The sequence below is a fragment of the Mytilus trossulus genome, chromosome 9 (assembly GCF_036588685.1).
Source record: "Mytilus trossulus isolate FHL-02 chromosome 9, PNRI_Mtr1.1.1.hap1, whole genome shotgun sequence".
NCBI lineage: Eukaryota > Metazoa > Mollusca > Bivalvia > Mytilida > Mytilidae > Mytilus > Mytilus trossulus.
Window position 1 is genome coordinate 33,609,340 of NC_086381.1, and position 20,337 is coordinate 33,629,676.

A 20,337-nucleotide genomic window follows, 5' to 3' on the forward strand; every position below is an offset into this window, starting at 1 on the left:
ATATTAGTGTTTTGCTTAAAATAAAAAGAAGATGCGATATGATTGCCAATGAGACAATTCTCCACAAGAGACCTAAATGACACAGAAATTAAAAAAAATTTGCATATCACAAAAGTTTGTATATAACAAAAATGGACAAAACAGAAAAGTTCCAATATATATATGAAAGACTCAGAACGACATCTTGTCTCTAATTGACGTTCGTTCATCAAATCGACGTCCAAATCTTACGTCAGAATATAATATCCTTCCAAATAGACGGACAATTCTATGCCTATCTAATCGACGTCTATTTTTTTTGGCTTCTCTAATCAACCTCCAATTTTAAGCTTCTCTAATCAACGCTCGTTTTAGACACAGAATACAAAATTGACCATAACCAACCGCAGCTAAAACCTATAGACCTTTAAACATGTTATGTGTGATAAATAGGATCTATTCAAAAAACAAATTACGATTTAAAACACAAATTAGAAAATTAACAGTCTTGTTTATAAAAAACATTTCTGCAAAAACAAATATGACAGACATAAACCATAGAAAACCACTGTATTATTACAGGCCCATAGGGAATATGTCGGTGTAAACATGTGTGTAAGCACTTAACCTAGAACAGTTGTGCACGTTACATAAAACATAATGCCAATTTCTGGCGTATATGTTTCGCTCCAGGTCTTAAACTCAGAAATTTGTTGAAAAATATCTTACAGAGTCCGAATTATAATACTAAAAAACCCACCAACAACAATTGGCTGTACTTCTTTATTTTGTTAATTGTTGTAGATTGAATAATACCCTCTAGATATTGTTTGGTTTTCTTTGTCGTTAGATTGCTTTCTACTTGACATACACCAGGGACTTTCTATACTTAGTATCAACAGTCCTGCATACATTTACATGTCATTTATTAACATGAATAGGAATGACACACTGCTATGTAGATCGATTCGATTAACTTTTATCAAGATAAACTTTTAATATGCAAGATACCAATTTTCATGATGAAAAAAAAATATAGGGAAAGTATGTATTAATATTTGAACCTTTCAAAATATGAACATGTGTAAGTGTAAATAATTATTAAGTTCCGTAATTTATTATTTATTGATATTGAACATCCATTAAAGATGACTAAAATCAATCAGACGTAGTTTTGGCAATACTTGACGTCACATTGGACGTGGAATACTGTGGATTCATTAATTTTCGTGGGTACCAATTTTCGTGGATTTAGGAAAAATTGCATTTCCGTGGATATCTTATTTCCTGCTGTTGGGAAAAGTCTTCATATGATCTACCTTTGAAAAATTTGTAATTCGTGGTTCCCCTTCATCCACGAAATTCCACGAAAATTGGTATCCAACGAATATTGATAAATTCACTGTAAAGGGTCAAAATATTGGACATTGATTTGAGAATGTGACGTCAGATTCGGATGTGGATTTGAGAAATGGACGCCGATTTGAGGAACGGGTGTTGATTAGAGGCCGAACGTCAATCTGAGTCTAACATATATATAGTATTTAGATATATATAGAATAACCATACATTTTCTCGAAATATCAATGTTATTTGTACAAGGCCTAGAAACAGGTAGAAAGCGAGGCTTTGCCGAGCATTTCTACCTGTTTCGAGCCGAGTACAAATAAAAGATTGATATTTCGAGACAGTGTATGGTTATTCTTTATATACTGCAATTCTTATAACTGTTCAAATTGAAGTATTTAGGATAAAAACCGTCATTCTTTAATTGTGAGTGGACAACGTAAAATTGCCGCCAACCTGTATGTTTTATTGACATCATAAATAAAACTGTACGGAAAAGCATTGTCAACGTCATAAACAAGGTGATATACAGTCAGTGACTGTATATCACATATAAATATACAGTCAATGCAATTTGACTGCTCAAATAGCACAGCTGCAGTATATATACTGGTATAAATAGTCAACAGTTAAAAATATTTAAATATATTGCAGTTACATCTTCCTTTGTCACATGTTAAGAATAACTACAGCAGAATACAAACATCTATCTCTGACCTTTATGATGGTATCCAGGACAAAGGTCAAAGTCAGATAGAGGGTAGAGGTTGTATAGTACAGGGCATACAAGAAGCATGTGCTCATTTTCACAGACAGATGAAAACCATGGTCCCTGTAAGTAAATATATTGCTTTATTTTACCATTTAAAATTATTAATACAATTAGTGCTTTATTTTTTGCTTGGGTTGTAGATAAGAAAAATTTAAAATTTTGTTATTTTGTTAGATTTCATGTTTTTTTTCAATTTTCATTTAGAGATCATCATCAGCTGAAAAAAAATCTTTTTTTCCTTAAATTGAAATAACTTGTTGCAACCCGAAAGCCTAATAATCAAAAGACATTTAGAGGTCACTCAACATCCAGTCCTCAACATTTGAGGTGCACATATAAGCGTTAAGTTTGTTTTATGAAACTTTTCACTTGCAAAAATAATTATGAATTTATGTAAGGGAGATAACAATGAAATATTGACAGTGAAAGATTGCATAGTTAGATTGGTCTTTGGTTAAATTATTTTGTTTTAAAGGTGTCATAGAACAAGTTCTTAGTGCTTTTAAGTGAACTCTTCATCAATATCGTGAAAATTTAAATTTACACAGTAGTAGCTAAGCTAAATTTTGGTTCTAGGTAAATAACGTTGATGGGATTGTTTTGAAAATGTGTTTGATTTAAATTTATTTGTGGAATATTTTTCAGCAAACAGGCGGTCTATGTAATCAGTTAGAAGTTATCTTGATGACATGTCAGCAAGGACACAAAGTTCAAAAGCAGATTGATGAAGCTATTATGTTAATGAATCTGGAAAATGTAAAGGTATATATCTGTCAATAGAATATGAAGATATCAAGGGGACTGTGAAAATCAATATAGAAAAAGGAGAGGCATCATCATTTCTAAATCAAAATATTAAAAAACAAAATACCATTCCACCAAATAAACAATGATCAATATCAACCTGCAAACTGAGTTTGAATTCAGGTGCTCTAAAAGGTTGAGTAATTTCTAGCTTCAAAAGGGATACCTATCATGTTGCTCACAATATAAACGAGATCTACCAGAGAAACCACTTTACTCTTAATTTTCATAAGAGGCAACAAAAACATAGGTCCCAGTTAAATAATATGAAACAATGCTGTAACAAAAATGTCTAAAACTAGTTGAATATTAAAAAGAAGATGTGGTATGATTGCCAATGAGACAACTGTTAAACATGTTAGCAGGATTCCAACCCTCCCCTAACCTGGGACAGTGGTATAACAGGACAACATAAGAACGAACTATAAAAATCAGTTGAATAAGGCTTAACTCTATAGATGGACAAATATACAAGTTGACGTGGCCGGGTACTTGTACATCCGACAACAAAAAGACACTAAGAACAGATCTGAAAGTACTCGCAGTTATCTGACAGCTAGTTCAAATACTAACAACTAATAGAAAAATCATGCACCTTAGACTAAACTATCAATTCACACATCCGACATCCAATGGATTTAGTGTAAAGAAGTCATAAACAGTCAGAGAAAATCATGACCTTGTGCAATGCCAGTTACAGGTATCGACAGATTGTAGATTATAATAATGTATATATGTATATAACATACTAGTAATATTTAGTTTGCTTTTAATTTACTGATAAAAAAAATCAATATTTATACCACCCTTATTGAACTTAAAGTGATGGTATAGAAATTGAGTCTAACACATTCAAATCAGTGGCTGAACTTAGTAGTAGAATTTATAGAACAAACAGTGAATGAAAGCACAATCATGTATCATGCCCAAACTTACTGTTTACTCATCTGTTTTTGTCTGTTGAAGTATTTTCCTTCTATGAATAGTAAATTTGGATTGTCACTTTTAGATTGATAATATTTTTTGTATTTGTACTGTATTCCTGTCATGTAATATTGTCATTTAAGTGTTGTATTTAACATTGCCATACAAGTGTGAGTTTTGACTAACCACAAAACTAGGTTCAACCAACCAGGAAAAAAGTCAGGAAAATGGCAGTTGTTATCTTATAGTTCGTTTCTGTGTATGTGTTGCATTGTCGTTTGATTTTTGTTCACTTCAGTGTTTCTGTTGTTTTGTTGTTTTCCTCTTATAGTTGATGTGTTTCCTAAAATATTAAAGCTTTATGCGTCTAGATAAGTGAGTTATAAGATTTTTAAAATTGACTCAAAATTCTTGGCAAGAAGCCATCTTGAAAACTAGTGACCACGGATATCTAATTACCACAAAGTCCTAGTACCCGGTATGACATGTCCAATAATCAGTGGTAAAATGACTTGTCAAGCTGATGGATGTTGTACCCGACCAAGTAATAATTTGCAAGATCATTAAATCAAGTAATGCTTCATTAAGATTAATAAGAATATTTAAAAAAAAATACTTTACAAGAAATCTTAATTTTTTAAGAGGGTTTGATATTCATGTTAATTATTTTTAGAGAATACAAGTTGTGGTATTTAATGTCGGAATAGACTATCCAACAAATGAAGAATCAGACATTGTTGGAAGTCAAAACAGCCTTGTATCCAATATATCCAATAACAGTAGTCTATCAGGGGGACTGGTGGAGGTTCTTAATCTTGATCCAGGTAAAGTCATTGTTAGGTATTATATAATTGAGAATGGAAATGGGGAATGTGTTAAAGATACAATAACTCAACCGAAGTCGAAGAGCAGAAAACAGGCAAAGGCCAACAATGGATCTTCACCACAGCAAGAAAATCCTGCACCCAAAAACTGGCGTCAGCTGCTGGTCCCTATATAAAAATTTGTACTAGTTCAGTGAAAATGGACATCATTCCTAACTCAAAACCATATAAATGAAGTAAAATAAAAAATTATACAAGACTTACAAAGGGCTTTAAGGCCAGAGGCTCCTGACTTCATTTAGGATCCTAAATAGGAATTTGAACTCTTCTACCACATAAAACTTAAAATGCTGATTATCAACAAATATTTCCAAACAATTATTATTGAGTTTTTAAAAAAAGATCCCCCCCCCTTTTCCAACTTAAAAAGTATAAATGATTGCAAATATGTTATATTCTATCTGAGTATTATCAAGTAATGATATTAATAAGTTACTTTACAGTATATTCTTGTGGGTGACTTCTAATATTTGTAAAGTATTTTAAATTCCAAGTTTGGTTTGAAATATTAGTATAAGCCTTAGTATTTGTATATTTACTACTGATAGCTGCTAATATTTTTACTAACTTGATTTGAAAACAGATTTGTACTAAATACATACAACATGTTTTGATGCACTGATTCTTTTTATTCCAAGACCTGCCATGTGCCAACTATCACTATTTTGTTAGTATCATCCAAATTGTCAGGCCTCTACCTGAATCCCAACAGTAGTATTGTAAAATAATCAAACTCCTGATTTTCACAAAATTGTATGTTACCCATTTTGAAGTTTTTGAAATAATGCTGTTACAGGTAATCTACTTATCTAATGGGTCATAATGATCCTCAAGATTAATTAATTTGTAAATAAAATTGGTCAGTCTGTATTTCAATTTTAATCAATTTATCATACAATAACAATGTGCAACTAATACCTAGTATTATGACAGTATTAAAAGATAACTCAAATTTTATTCATAATCTCATTACTGATAGAATAACTAAAGATCTGTCTTCTTTCTTCTAACTTAAGAAAATTAAGGTTTAAGTTGCTTGAGTCATGATGCAAGATAAGATGGTCTTTGGTGGGAGAGGGGGGTCTTCATTTTATATCTTTTAATTTTTCACCATTTTTCGCCATTTTTAAGTTGTTTCAGTAATTAATAAGTTCAAGAATTATGCTAATAGAAGAAATCAATGCTTATTAGCTCATTATCGGCATACCAAAAGAAAAAGAAGAAGTATGAGACTATTTCAAGAATATCAGTGCACACATAAATGCTGCAAAAATTTTAACCGTTAAATATTCTGGTCTCACACTAAAAAACACATAGCGATTTTCAAACTTGGCAAATCTATTTCAATACAACCATATCATTAGAATTTTAAGTTTAATCTGTATTATCTCCCCTCTTCTGAAAGATATGTTTAATTTTACTCATAACTTTCTCTATAATATAATCATTTCTACATGAAAATATTTTGAGAACAATAATATTGAAGAGGGATATAATCATTTTTATTGGACATTTCACAACCCCTTTATAACATGGCCATTAGGGGTATGAGAGGTTAAATTGATAGTTATTTTAATGTTTCACATTGTTAATATTTGTTATACAGGTTTGAAATTGTTTCAGAATTAAAATTATTCATTTCTTTTATATGTTTTATTTTTATCCATGGAAAAAAATACTGTTGATTGGTTGAATTTACATAAAATAAATGAATTTCAAAAAAAGTTGTTCTGAATAGAATAGATATAGAATAATTTAAAGTTGCCAGAATTATATATTCATGCAATCAGGGAAAATTGCCTTTTGTCAAAATTATATTGTAACACATTTAGAAATTTGTTCAGCCTTTTATGCAACTTGAAGTCTTAATTTTTTACAATTTTGTTATATACATGTAGTCCATAAGGGCATGCAATACAGTTACAGTTGAGGTTATGACGTTGCTAACGTAAAATGTTATTTTTGCGATGTCAAACTGCGACATATCTGAAAAAAGATGCTTTTTTTGACTGATTTTTATTTTTATCATTCAAACAGATTTAAATTGAAAACGAGTGCATGGACCCCTATTTTTTAAAACAACATTTTGTTTCATTTTGCAGGGAGATTTTGTGGACGAAATTTTATAAAACTGTAAAAAGTGCAATTTTTTCAATTTTGATAAATATACAGCAAAAAATGATGTTTTTTTCGCAATTCATGACCATTTGATAAATATGAGTTATTTCTAAATAAAAAAGCATAAATTTTTAGGATACTTAAAAAATACAGAAATTACAAATTATTTGACAAAAATCAATTTGTGTTTATCTTTTAAAACAAAAAAGTTATGTCTTTCTTTTCGAAAGAAAATAATACGGCCACAAATCCGAAATTTTGAGCAAATATATATATTTCGACCTCATTTAACTCAAAAAAGTAGCACATGAAGGTATATTTTTTATTACATATTTGATTTAATCAGCCTATATGGAAATTTTCATCAAACTGTAGTTATGGGATCAAAACTGTATCGTATGCCCTTAACCCATCTTGTTTATTCTGATTGTCTTCTTCAAATAACACACAGCTACATATTCATATAATACAGTCATATATTCATTTTAACATAATATCTGCAACCATTAGTTTTGTGTGTTTCAGATGCCTTAAGTTTACAGAATTTTTTCAACAGTTGGTTATTAGATAGCAGTACAGAGAGTGAACATTTACATATTATACTTCCTGCATCAGTAACTAGTGAGTTTTATATCAAATAGACACTTAAAAATGGATGATTTTAAGGGTTGTTTAGACTATTCTCTATTTTATAAAAAAGAAGATGTGTATGATTGCCAATGAGACAACTATCCACAAAAGACCAAAATGACACAGACATTAACAACTATAGGTCACAGTATGGCATTCTACAATGAGCAAAGCCAATACCGCATAGTCAGCTATAGAAGGCCCCGATAAGACAATGGAAAACAATTCAAACGAGAAAACTAAGGCCACACCAATTTAATTTCTTGTTCTACAGATTTTTGGACTACAAAAATTGGGGCGAGCGAGCGATTTGAAAATTTTAATAAAAAAATATTTAATTTGCAAATTTTTGAGGCGAAGCTTAGAAAGTAAAGGCGAGCGATTTTAATTTTTTTTTGTAAACATAAAATAGTAGGTTTTGACTATATTAAAACTTGATTTATAACTTGTACCTTGACATTTCTTTAATTTATGAAGTATGTTTTCCCTGTTCAACAAGAAATGATTGAATTATTAAATCAGGTCTATGTATGTGTGACTGACAATGAGACAATTTTCCATCAAAGTCATAATCAGGTTCAGAACCCCTTAATGATATGAATATCCCTTTTATGAGGGGTCAAAATAATTTATAATATATTTTTTAGGTAAAAACACTTTAAATACAAAAGGGCTTATATTTTCCCAAAGAACTATACTATTTGGTATTAAAAGGTCAAAACATGTCCAAGAATTTTGTAATATTCCTGGACTTTAACCATGTTAACACATTTATTTTAACAGTTTAATATTATTCAAAATAAGTGGACCCACCCCTCTTTTAGAAAAGTTGTTTAAAATATAATGTATTTCTACTCTTTTTGAGTAAAAAATTCTAATTTGTTAAAGGTTTTGTATAGTAGCACTGTACAAATCCTTAGTATTTCTATTTTCTTTTCTACAACAGTAAACATGGTAAAATGACCCCTTCATGGCCCTTGTCTGAGGGAGGGTTGGTCCCAACCTGATAATAACAAACATAGGTCAAAGTACGGCCTTTTACATAGAGCTTTGATCAAGACCAACCAGCAAGCTATAAGGCCCGAGAACACAGTTATTTCGTAGTGCATTTCTTTTAGACAATAAATTCAAATTAAAAAAATCGCACCTGCTCTTTCTCAAAAAGATTTTTACAGTGTAGTGTACTACCAGTGAGACAAATAATATCAAAATTATAGAAACTTCTACCAGCTCTAACTCAAAATATTGACAATTCTGTGTTAAGGGGGTGTAAAATTCAGTTTGACAGCTTCAGACGTGATAAAATTTGACCTTTTAGAACTGGACCAATTCACTACTTAACATAAAGATTCAGCACCAAATTTTTTTTGACATGTAATAACATACCCCTACTTAATATTTCATGCATTTAATAGCAAGAACTTAATTGGGAAAGTGTATCAAATAAAACATGCAAGTTATACACTGTTTACACTAGGGACTATATTCGTAGACAACGAAAACCAAAGGACGATAACTGTGTCCTTGGACCTAATAGGACAGAAAGACTTGACCAATCTTTATAAAACTTTGCATAACCTAAGCTGAGACAATAATGAGATAGTTAGCCAAGTTTCATGGCCATATGTCATATATAGGAGAAACTGGGGTCATTTTAGTATTGACATTTGGATGATTATTTTTGACGTATAAATTAAAAAACTTCAATTGTCAAGATTTTGGCCTAAAAATTTGAAATTTTGCAAGAATTTCATTTTTAAATGCTCTTGAATATTATATATTAAGTATTAAAAGCATCTGCACACTCATTTTATTTATCAGATGTATTATAATTATTCCAAAGTCAAATTTATATGAGCCTATGCCTGAAAATAAAGATTTTCCATTTCAGGGAAGCCTTATATAAATATGCATTTTTCTTAGGCAATTTGAAGTTTTTGAAGTTTCTTAAGCTTAAATTATTCTTTCATATATATTAAATGTACTTTAAATGTATAGAAAAGTTACAAAAAGTATACTACATGGGTATAAAATGGTCTTGGGCCATGTAGTACTGAGAATTATTTAGAGTCAATTTAGGCGGTAGTCCATATTGACATATAAAAATGCACACAGAAGCTATCAGAAGTGAAAATGTGTTACTTTTTGCTCTTTTCTATGCTAAGGTGTTATGATACAAGAAGTCTAATTGCAAAAGGACTCTTGCATTTAAATTTTTTGAAAGACAATATGGTCTGACGGCCAGTTTTTTCACTTTTCAATGGAAAACTTGCATTTAGTTTTAGTCTCAATAGGCATAAATTTGGACCACTTACTACCATACAGGGAAAAAAATATGGTAGCCTTTAAAGGAGTTAGGTGTACTGAATATAGTAAAGTGCTTTTTTACAGATTTAGTGAAATATTTGTGATGGACTACAAATTTGTATTCAAAGCGCTTCACATTTTACATACATCAATTAGGCCGTTTAACCAGGGCCATGAATATAAAATATACTGCACTTTTTTTCTGTGATAATCTACTTTTCTCTATATTCAGAGTTCACAAATGGCTAATTAAATTTGATTTAAGCATAGAAACACAAATATCAGGAACAAAAAAGCTGTCAGACAGAAATTCAGCATGCCTCTTAGGCATAAAATGTAAATTGCTTTAAAATGCTTATTATAGCCGTAGAATGCCAAAATGGCACATTTTAACAGAATTTCTGTAAACCAAAGATGTAAATCCTTTACTTTGATTGAGTTTGACAAATTGAAACCGGCAAATCATTCAGGAAAGTTGCCAAAGTACAGAATCTAGATTTCAGGAATCCATCTCTTAGGCCCGAGAACACAGTTATTTCGTAGTGCATTTCTTTTAGACAATAAATTCAAATTAAAAAAATCGCACCTGCTCTTTCTCAAAAAGATTTTTACAGTGTAGTGTACTACCAGTGAGACAAATAATATCAAAATTATAGAAACTTCTACCAGCTCTAACTCAAAATATTGACAATTCTGTGTTAAGGGGGTGTAAAATTCAGTTTGACAGCTTCAGACGTGATAAAATTTGACCTTTTAGAACTGGACCAATTCACTACTTAACATAAAGATTCAGCACCAAAATTTTTTTGACATGTAATAACATACCCCTACTTAATATTTCATGCATTTAATAGCAAGAACTTAATTGGGAAAGTGTATCAAATAAAACATGCAAGTTATACACTGTTTACACTAGGGACTATATTCGTAGACAACGAAAACCAAAGGACGATAACTGTGTCCTTGGACCATAAGGGACCACAACTTAGTATTGTACACAATTCGAACAGGAAAACCAACGATCTAAATTGTATTTCAAAACGGGAAAATACCAATGAACCACATCAACAAACGATAACTGCTGAACGACAGGTCCCTGAATCAACCAGGACAGGTGCACACATCTGCAGCGGGTATGACCGTCACCATACATTACAATTGCAGTAGAAAACAAATCCTTCAGAAGTTCTTTGTACTTTATTCTAACAACAAACATTTTTTTATAGGGAATATAAGTTAGGGGGAAAGAAACCAACGTTTTGTTCTGTACTGGTATTTCTATTTATATCGGAGCACTCCGGCTTGGAATAAATTGGTTTCATGCTGAAACAAATATTCTCGCAGCTATTTACAGTGTTGTGGGGTGCTGATAGGTTTAAAATCGTTATATAAAGGCTAGACTGTAATTTAAAAAAACAAATGCTGAGATCTTTATATAATATTTACAAAAAAACGGTGCGGGAAATGGACATGATTTCATTTCCGGATGCAGGAAGCGGGAATATAATAAAAATAAAAAAAATCTGTTTTGAAAAAAATAGGTGCGGGCGGGTCCGTCGAACAAGGAATCAAATTGGTGTGGCCTAACGGCTTATTTTTATACCTGGCCATTTGAGTCTTTAATCCATTTTTTCTGTGTTGATCTATATTTATGAAATATTTACACTATGCTTCTTTGTTAAAAACATTAACATCTCCAGCACTTTATATCTACTTTTAAAACTGAGCTTGGCTTTATATCATTAGCGTTTTACTATATACCTTCAGCACTACATTTTTAATATTTCTACAGTGCTACAGCTTAATAGCGGTGGACTTTACACCTCCAGTGCTGCACTTAAAATCTGTATGGATGGCCTGGCATAATTTGTAAAGCTCCACCACTACTAAACAATGTAATGGACCTTTTATCCACCAAACAATTTCGCAGGTACTCTGACAAAATCCCTTACCCTTCTTAAAATGGAAATTGGTTTTGGACTTCATTCTGGTACAACTTTGATAATTAAACCTTGGGTGCATGTACAAACTTTGTTATATTTATTAAGGAGCTGTTATTCATAAAAGACAAATCTATGTAAATAATCTGCAGTTATCATACCTTCCAACTGTCAATATTTGCTGGGGATTTTCCCCATGGAGGGGAATTTTGAAAGAGCAATTTTACAACAATTTTAAACAGAACAATTAATTTTACAATGACATCAGCTAATAAAAGTATAAAGAAGCCAAAAAACAACATTAAAATGTATTTGAAGGCCCCTTTAAAGGTTTTATAGGACAATGGCAGCCATCTTGCATGCAAAACCCCCATAAGCATTTTGAAAAGTTGGCAGGTATGAGTAATACAGATTCCAAACAATAGAAAAACATCTTAATATTGGTTAAATTGATTAATTATTGTTGGTAATAATTCATACAAGGTCTGTAAGAAACTCTCACTGGACCATAAAATCTGTTCAAGTTATATCAGTGTTTTAAATTTATATTGAAGTAGCAGTCATGTGCCATAGTATAAACTCAAACAAAATAAACTGAATATGGATTAGATAAATATGTCTTAAAATTCAATGGTGCTATAGTTTTGCTGTTCTAGAAATTGCTGTTTTATTATCGTTAAATTTTTTCTCATTTGCAAATTAAAAATCTATTGTTTATGAAAAAAACAACATTAAAAGATGGCTTCTAAATGAAGTAAAGAAAAAATCTTTTATAGTTGAATGAGATGATATGATAGGTTTATAATATTAAGAAATTAAGATGATATTGTCTGGTCACTTTAGTGGAGACATTTCTTTTCTGATGCCATAAACATATAGAAATTAATAAGTTTGATTTAAATTACTATTTTGCAGAAGATTTCTGTTAAAAAACAATGTATGTTTAAGCCAATCCAAAGGTATCCAAAGATATTTTATCTCTTCAGCTACTTTTTAAAGTAAAAGTAAAAAGTGGATTCATTTGATTTAATAGATTGAGATAAACTTGTCTTTGTGTCTAAAGTAAGTCATATAGCATTTGTTTTTGGGTGGGGACATGGAAATACCAGGCATCTGTCTATCAGTCTGTTCATCATTCTGTCCATCAGTTAAGTCTTGTAAGGGCTCTCACAGGTACAATTCCTGCCAGATTTTTTATAGAACTTACGCTATAGTTAATATCAGTAATATCGCAGACAAGATTTATAATGGTGGCCGATCGACTTCTTTTAAAAGAGTTATGCTCCTTGCAAATATAAAATATATGCAATGTTTTGGACATTGGATCTCTGTTCTTTTATTAATTAGGTTTTCTATAAGTCTAAAGCAAATTAATTATATTTTAATATATATATATATATATATATACATGATATCAGACAGACTTAAGGATTTTATCAACATCTGAAGGATATTATTTATTAGATTTATAGTACCTTTTAAATTCAGAACCTAATGGACAAAACATTGGCCTTGTGATTTCTCCTTTTTATCAAAAAATTAGAAAAGATATTGCCTTTCTTGCATATTTCCTTTTGAACCCATGTTGAAAAGTAGCACTTGTAGGATTATTATTAATCAATTTTCAATAAAGATGAAATAATTTTTTTTTTTTTTTAAATTGATATGTTTTCAGGAAAAAATCATAAAGAAAAACCTATTGTACGCTCTGTGTTGGCAAGTTTTTTGTTTTTTTTAATTCTTCTTTGTAATTCTATGTTCATGTCTTAATATTATTATAAACTAAATGCAAAATTATATTTGATGAAAAAAATATACGTCATTTGAGTGTAATTTTGTATCCTCTGGCTTGTTTAAGTAATGCAGTTATTGACAGTATTGAACCACCCAATAAAGAAACAAAACATATTTAAAGAGCTCACACGGCGAGTGATATAAGATTTTCTGTCTTCATGACAAAAAGACTCAAAGTGATAACGGAAGGAAATAATAGAATTTTTATGATTACAAAAGCGATTGATTTATGATTTAAGATGCTACAAAGAATTAATTACCTTTGATCCAGAATAATTCTAATTTAATGCGCAGTTTGTGTGAAGAAAGATTTAATGACTCAGATTATCACATAAATTCATTGTTCTTTTTATGGTTCCGCTTCAAAACACTGATGACGTTCATTCTTAACTATTCATTGTACCCCAGATATCAAGGTTATAGAGAGAATAATAATGTTTTATCTCAGAAATAGTAAAATTTTGTTCCAGGGGATTCATTGTTGTTGGTGTTATGTGTAATGATAGATTCTTTACAGCTGTTCTTTCATTGAAATATCAATATGAAAGTTTCTTTCAAGTCAATGTCTCATAAATTTTGGTGTGAAGTTGTAGGTAATTTTATAGCTTGTAATTATTTGAAACAATATAGAGATGACGATTGCAATCTTATTTCATTAGACATTTAGATATACTGGTACTTACAATCCCACTTTTTTCAAGTTCAATGTAAAAATACTTGTGGACATTTTAGAGTTTCAGTCTATACTTAGTTAAAATGTAAAGGCTTTTTCATAAGAAATAGTAATTTAATATGCCAACACATATGTATACTTGATGTATTTTTGTTTTGAATAACACAACATTAAGGAAACATTTCTATGATGGTCCACTCTTTTTTGCCATATCCTGCTTTGTGTCTTGAGTATATCTAAAGTTGTAATGAGGAACATAAATCCAACATTTTCTTTCCTTTTTGCAAAATCAGGGGTTCTATTACGTGAAATACACAGAAGATCATACACAAGGCGCAAAAGTGACTTGCGCGAGCTTCCATTTCATTGGATAAAACTGTAACATGATCAATTTCTAATATTAGTTGAAGGTCTTGAAGCTATCAATCATTTTATATACCATGTGTCTTACTCATTAACATATTTAAACCAACTCATCCTTTGGATTTGTTTGTTTAAATATATTTACTCGTAAAAACCATGGTATATATAGTACATATTAGGATCAAAGGTTTGTTGGCTATGACCTCACCAAAGTCATATACAAAAGTCAAATCTGATACATGCAGTTGTATTGGGCACTTGGTCATATCTTAAAGTGGGTTGTCTTGATAAAACTTCATACAGTTGTTGCCCATGTCAAAATGTTATAGTTTATGGATTAAAAAGGGAAGTCAATTGCCCTCCAAAGAAGAAAACAATTGTGTTACAATGCTCCATCTGTGATCTACAGTTTTGGATTCATATATTTTACTTATGAATTGCTAATAATTCAATAGCACCTTGACCCAAAGTCATATCTGTACGCCCAAGAACAGTTTATACATTTTTAAAAGGTCTATAACATTTGAAGGTCTATCATACTATGTCATAGGACAGAAGTTTTGTTATGTGACAGCAGTAAAAGCAATAGAGATTTAGCTAAATTCCTAAATTTAAACTAGATATATGAAACATCAAGTACAAAATTGGACACTTATATAACAAAAACCCATCAAAGCAACTATTCAATTAGTAACTTTGTATTTTAACATATGATGATACTTTGAACTTTCAATGAATAGGATGCTCATGAATTGTAATGATGATATGATACTAATTCTTTATTGAACACTTTATTGAGAAACATGTTACAGTGCATATTTAATCTGTTATAAAACTTAATATAAACAAGCTGTCTTAATTCCTTATCATTCTTCTGTCATGTTGTTTAAAATATAAAAGAAAATCAAAACTCATTGACTTTTATTAGTCATAATTGGTTTTTATAAGTACAGACAAAGGTAGATAAGTCTAAAGGTACTCAAAACACTGTCTTTATCAGTTGCCTTTCTCTTGATGTGTCTGGTACTAATTTTTAGCACACCTGGCCCCTTAAGGTCAATGAAAAGTAAATGTACTATGTCGCAGGTTTTTTTTAAAATTTTGTATACAAATTTGGCTCAATAAACTTATGACTAAAAAAAGGTAGAACAATTACAAAAATCCACTCTCTTGAATCGAATCTACTGGTCCAATTAGAACCAACTTGATCACTATCATACTTGGGGTATCTAGTTTTAAAATTGTAACCAATACTATTCCCTACCAACCAACATGACTGACATTGCTGAAGATAGAACAAGAAAAATTCAAGTTTTATCTATTTGTCTCAAACAACAAGATAACATTTACAAATCATAAGGCTGAAATTGTCTTGACAACTCCTTATAGCAGTTATTACCAAGTTTTGTGTTTATGGCAATTATGGTGGTACCTAACACTACAGGGAGATAACTCTGTAAAATCAGCTTAAAGTTTTAATTACGTTGTGTTGTAAAGGAAATAATAAGCTTCTCAATGATTAAAATTGGTGTTTGTCAAACTGGTTTATAACCAGTGTAATTTTTCTGACAAAATGGTTGGTTCAAAATTTTTGAAATTTTTATATTTTTGTAAATACTTTGTCAAAATTTTATATTTACTGTAATTTTTTTTATGAATTATATTATAGACTACAATTTGTGTAGAGTTGCCTTTTTTTGAAGATGCATTTCAATGCTCAGATATGTGACACAGACTCTTAGATGCCTCTAATATTATAATTGTACATCAAATATAAATGTCGTCTTTCTTTGGTATTCTCCAGGTTTCTGTGGGCCTTATTTGTGTCAATTTTTTTTAATGTAATATAAAATAAGATTCATACTTGAATTCAGCAGAAAAACCTTTTTAAGAGAATACTTGAAGTTTTGAAGATCATTCTTTCATATCTGTAGTTGAAAACCATACAGTCAGCTGGATTTGGTCTGGGAGCTTAAAATTTTTAAGTAAAAAAGATGAATGAATGTTAGTTTAATGTAATATAATCTTAATAACTTTAATCCTTTTTTTAATTGATTTTTTCAACAAAAAAATGTATTTTTCTGAAAGGTTTTATCTTTCAGAGCAATTGTCTGAAAATTTTATTGGTTTTCTTTCTTTTTTTCTCATTTATTCTATTTATGTGGGTATTATTTTTCAGGACCATTTGAAGTTGAAGGGAATCTTGTTTTTGACTGTATAGGTAGTAAACATTTACAAGAAACATAGAAAAATCACAATTTAAAGAAAAACAATATTGCAAAATTCTGGTAAAAGTAAAAAATGATCCATTTAGAAATATTAAGAAGCCAAGATAAATAATCTCATTTATATACATTATTCCTTTGTAGAAGAAAGACATCATTTGAGTATGTTCATTATAATTAAAGTTCCACATGACAATGTCTTAGGTATCTTAAGCTATTTCCAATATATTTAACTTAAGACGGATTGTACATTGAAAAATCACCACCTTTAATTAGATTCTACATGCAACAAAATAATCTTTTAAGAAATAGTATTTTGGGTAGATAAGAATCATGCTGATGAGACCGTCGTACAAAGCTTGTACTTTTGTAATTTTTGAGTTTGAATACATAAATAAATATCAACACAATATATCAACTTCCTTAAAGATAATTAAATGTCAACTTACTGTCTTAAAATCATATGATACGACTTTCTTGTAATTTAATTATTGAACTAATGTATGCATATATGATACTAGAAAAAAGTCATGTATGCAAGATTTTTTACAGTTATTATGGATCCATAATGCTTTATTGACAAAAAAAACATTACATTCAGTGAAAATTGCTTACAAATTAATTTTTGTGTTGTAAATTTTAAAACTATATGTTTTATAGTAGAACTTAGCCATTTACCTTTTTTTTAATTTGAACTTTGAAGTACAGATTTGTTAAATAACTTTAAATGTTCATGAGCCCTTAATTGTCTAGACGATTTGTGAAGGAAATACCATTGACCAACAAAACGGTTTGCCAAAAAGGACTCAAAGTATAACCTTTGTCATTTGATGCACTTGGTAAACCCAGGCCTGTAGCCAGGAATTTCCAAAGTCACAATTCATAAACATTGACTTTAACAGTGTTTATTTGTTTTCAAGGGAGGGTTCGTCCAAACCCCCCTGGCTACGGGTATGGTAAACCTTTGATGTCAATGAGTTATCAAATACTTAAGAATTTCAGTTTCAAGTTAGAAAAAGGGGTTCAGATTATTTTCAGCGCCTTTAAGGGACATTTTTTAAAGGCAGTCAGTTTTATATATACTAGAATACACCCGTGATATCGCAGGTCCGTGACTGAATTAAAGTATATGACTGTGGGCAAGCCTTATTTTAGTATTAGTATTGTCATCTGATAAAGTCGTGCCGATTATAAGATACACAGTTTTCTTTGCTTTCAAATCTTTCTATTTGAACCCTTCGAACTGGAACTTATCAATTATAGGTAATATTAACTATTTGGAAAACAAAAGGACCTGGAGTGGTGTAATTTTTGGGATACGATTGCTGTCAAGCAATCTGTAGACTTTTACCATTGACCCTATGACACACTCCCTCACGTCATTCGTTTTATTCTAAACATTCGGCAACATCTCAGATTCTTATGATTGTCTTGCTTTAAAAGGTGAAAACAAGCAAAACAATTGAACATAAACAACTTTCCTGTAATGTTTTACTCATAATCTTCATGTGTGATATTTTCCTTGACTTATATGCGTGTTTTTAACAATACGGAAAATCAGAATTAAACAGTATTTATATTTAGTGTTTTTATAAATTTAGAAACACGTCAGAGGGAATTCCCAAATTTTCATAACTTGCGAGAGTTCTCTGAAAGCCGATCGATAATTCTATTTCTGTCACAAGAACTGAAGTGGAGTATTTCTATATTTTACCGTTATGAAACTGATATTTGATACTGTACTCTCATAAAGAAATGGAGAACCATTCATCATATCATTTAATAAACGTTCTTGTTCCAAATCGCAAGTCGCGGTTTGTTTATGTATTAATGTCCATGCGTGGTCTCACTAATTAGAGACAAAAAGAATTGTAGAGACAAAAAGCGTCAAGAAGCGACAAGAAGAATAATATTAGCAACAAGAAACTATTTAGCGACAAGAAAACATTTTTTTATTTATATTACTTATTCGAAATAAATATTAAAAAAATATGCAAAAGAAAACAATTTCAACGACAGGAAAGTTAATTTTGATAGGGGGAAAAATGAAACTTGTAAATCTAATTCAGTTGCTACATTTATTTACATGATATTTTATAAGGTATCACAGGAAGTATATTTTGTCTTTTTATTTGTTTTTAAAACCATTTTTGTACAATATATAATTAACTTGCAAAATGCATTATTTGTGCATAATTGTCCAGAAAATACATACACAAATTGTGAAATACAAATTAAGAACTGAAATCAAACAAGAGGAAAACATAATTAAAATGTGAATATTTTTCATCATTTTATTTAGTGTATTGTCTCATTTTAAGATATTTATCATGTTTATGCATATAGATTGAAGATTAAAGGAAACTGATGACAATCTTGAGTTTTCAACAGGTGTTCACTATTCGGTACAATAATTTTATATTCTGGTGCGTGTAATTGATGAAGGTGTTAATGGCTGTTATTGTTGCAATAAAACAGGACACGCACCTAGTTAATCTGATTTGTTGCTCTTAATTGTGTATTACCTTAGAGTGAAGCCACAGCTAATGTTGGTCCTATCAGGAAAAATTAATTGTACAGTTAGGAAGGAAATAATATTTCATGTTTTTGTTTTATTAAATCCTTCAAAAGGAAGGTGACAAATCTTTGTTTTTATTTTCATTTTATAGGGTTTACATTTCCTTTGCTCTTACACATGTTTAATTTCTACATCTATCAATATGATAATAAAAAGTACACAATCTCTTCATCGAATTTTTTTTATTTCTTCATCTTTCAATATAATCCTAAAAATTATTTTAATGTATGTGATAACAAAATGTATTCTTGTCGCTAAATAGCTTCTTGTTGCTTTTTGTCACTTATTATTTTTCTTCTTGTCGCTTCTTGACGCTTTTTGTCGCTAATTAGTGAGACCCCACATGCGTGTAGTTTTCCTGATTTCAAGGGGTATCAGATTGAGTGATTCCCCGCTTCATTGATTAATTTGAAACTCATGGGATTCTTTCTATGTCTGTCTGCATATGGAGGGCTATTGTTGTTGCATAATTTTAAATCTCATGCATAATTTAAATTAAAATAAATGTTTCATCGTTAAAATTACCTATAACACCCCTTCAGCAGAAATGGAATCTTCCATGTTATCGTTTCGAGTTGTCTCCCTTTTCGAAGTATTCGTCAAGAAGAATTAACTCGTTAATGCCGGTAAATGTCGTATTATATTAAGAACGATCTCCATGTAAACAGAGGAGTGTGTACGGAAAGGAGTCATGCCCTCTGACCCAAAGAAACTTCAATAATTAAAGAGTAAGAAATGGGGTTCCTCCTAAACTGGTCCGCCGTTCTATATATAGCTTCGCACCGAAGGTCAGTGTAGCGATAAGTGAACACAATAGGGGTCCAGTTTAGGGTTCCAGTCCTAGAATTACGGTGATAAGATACGGAAGCAAGTTAACTCGTACCACGGCATTGGAACCAAAAAAGTTAACTTGTACTAATGCTGGGGAAGTCGTAACATTCAGAAAAATATATAAAAAATATGATGTTTTATGGGTTTCTGTTTGTAAACTTAATAGAA

At 30.5% G+C, this 20,337-nt stretch overlaps 1 protein-coding gene across 1 annotated transcript in view; it reads left to right on the forward strand.

Moving 5' to 3' along the window:
* LOC134685603 (meiosis 1 arrest protein-like) overlaps positions 1 to 20,337 on the forward strand; it is a 43,037-nt gene that overhangs the window by 2,724 nt on the left and 19,976 nt on the right. The window contains exons 4-7 of the mRNA XM_063545507.1: positions 1,981 to 2,160; positions 2,744 to 2,860; positions 4,500 to 4,650; positions 7,354 to 7,449. Coding sequence (XP_063401577.1) covers positions 1,981 to 2,160; positions 2,744 to 2,860; positions 4,500 to 4,650; positions 7,354 to 7,449 — 544 coding nt within the window. The remainder of the gene's footprint in view (positions 1 to 1,980; positions 2,161 to 2,743; positions 2,861 to 4,499; positions 4,651 to 7,353; positions 7,450 to 20,337) is intronic.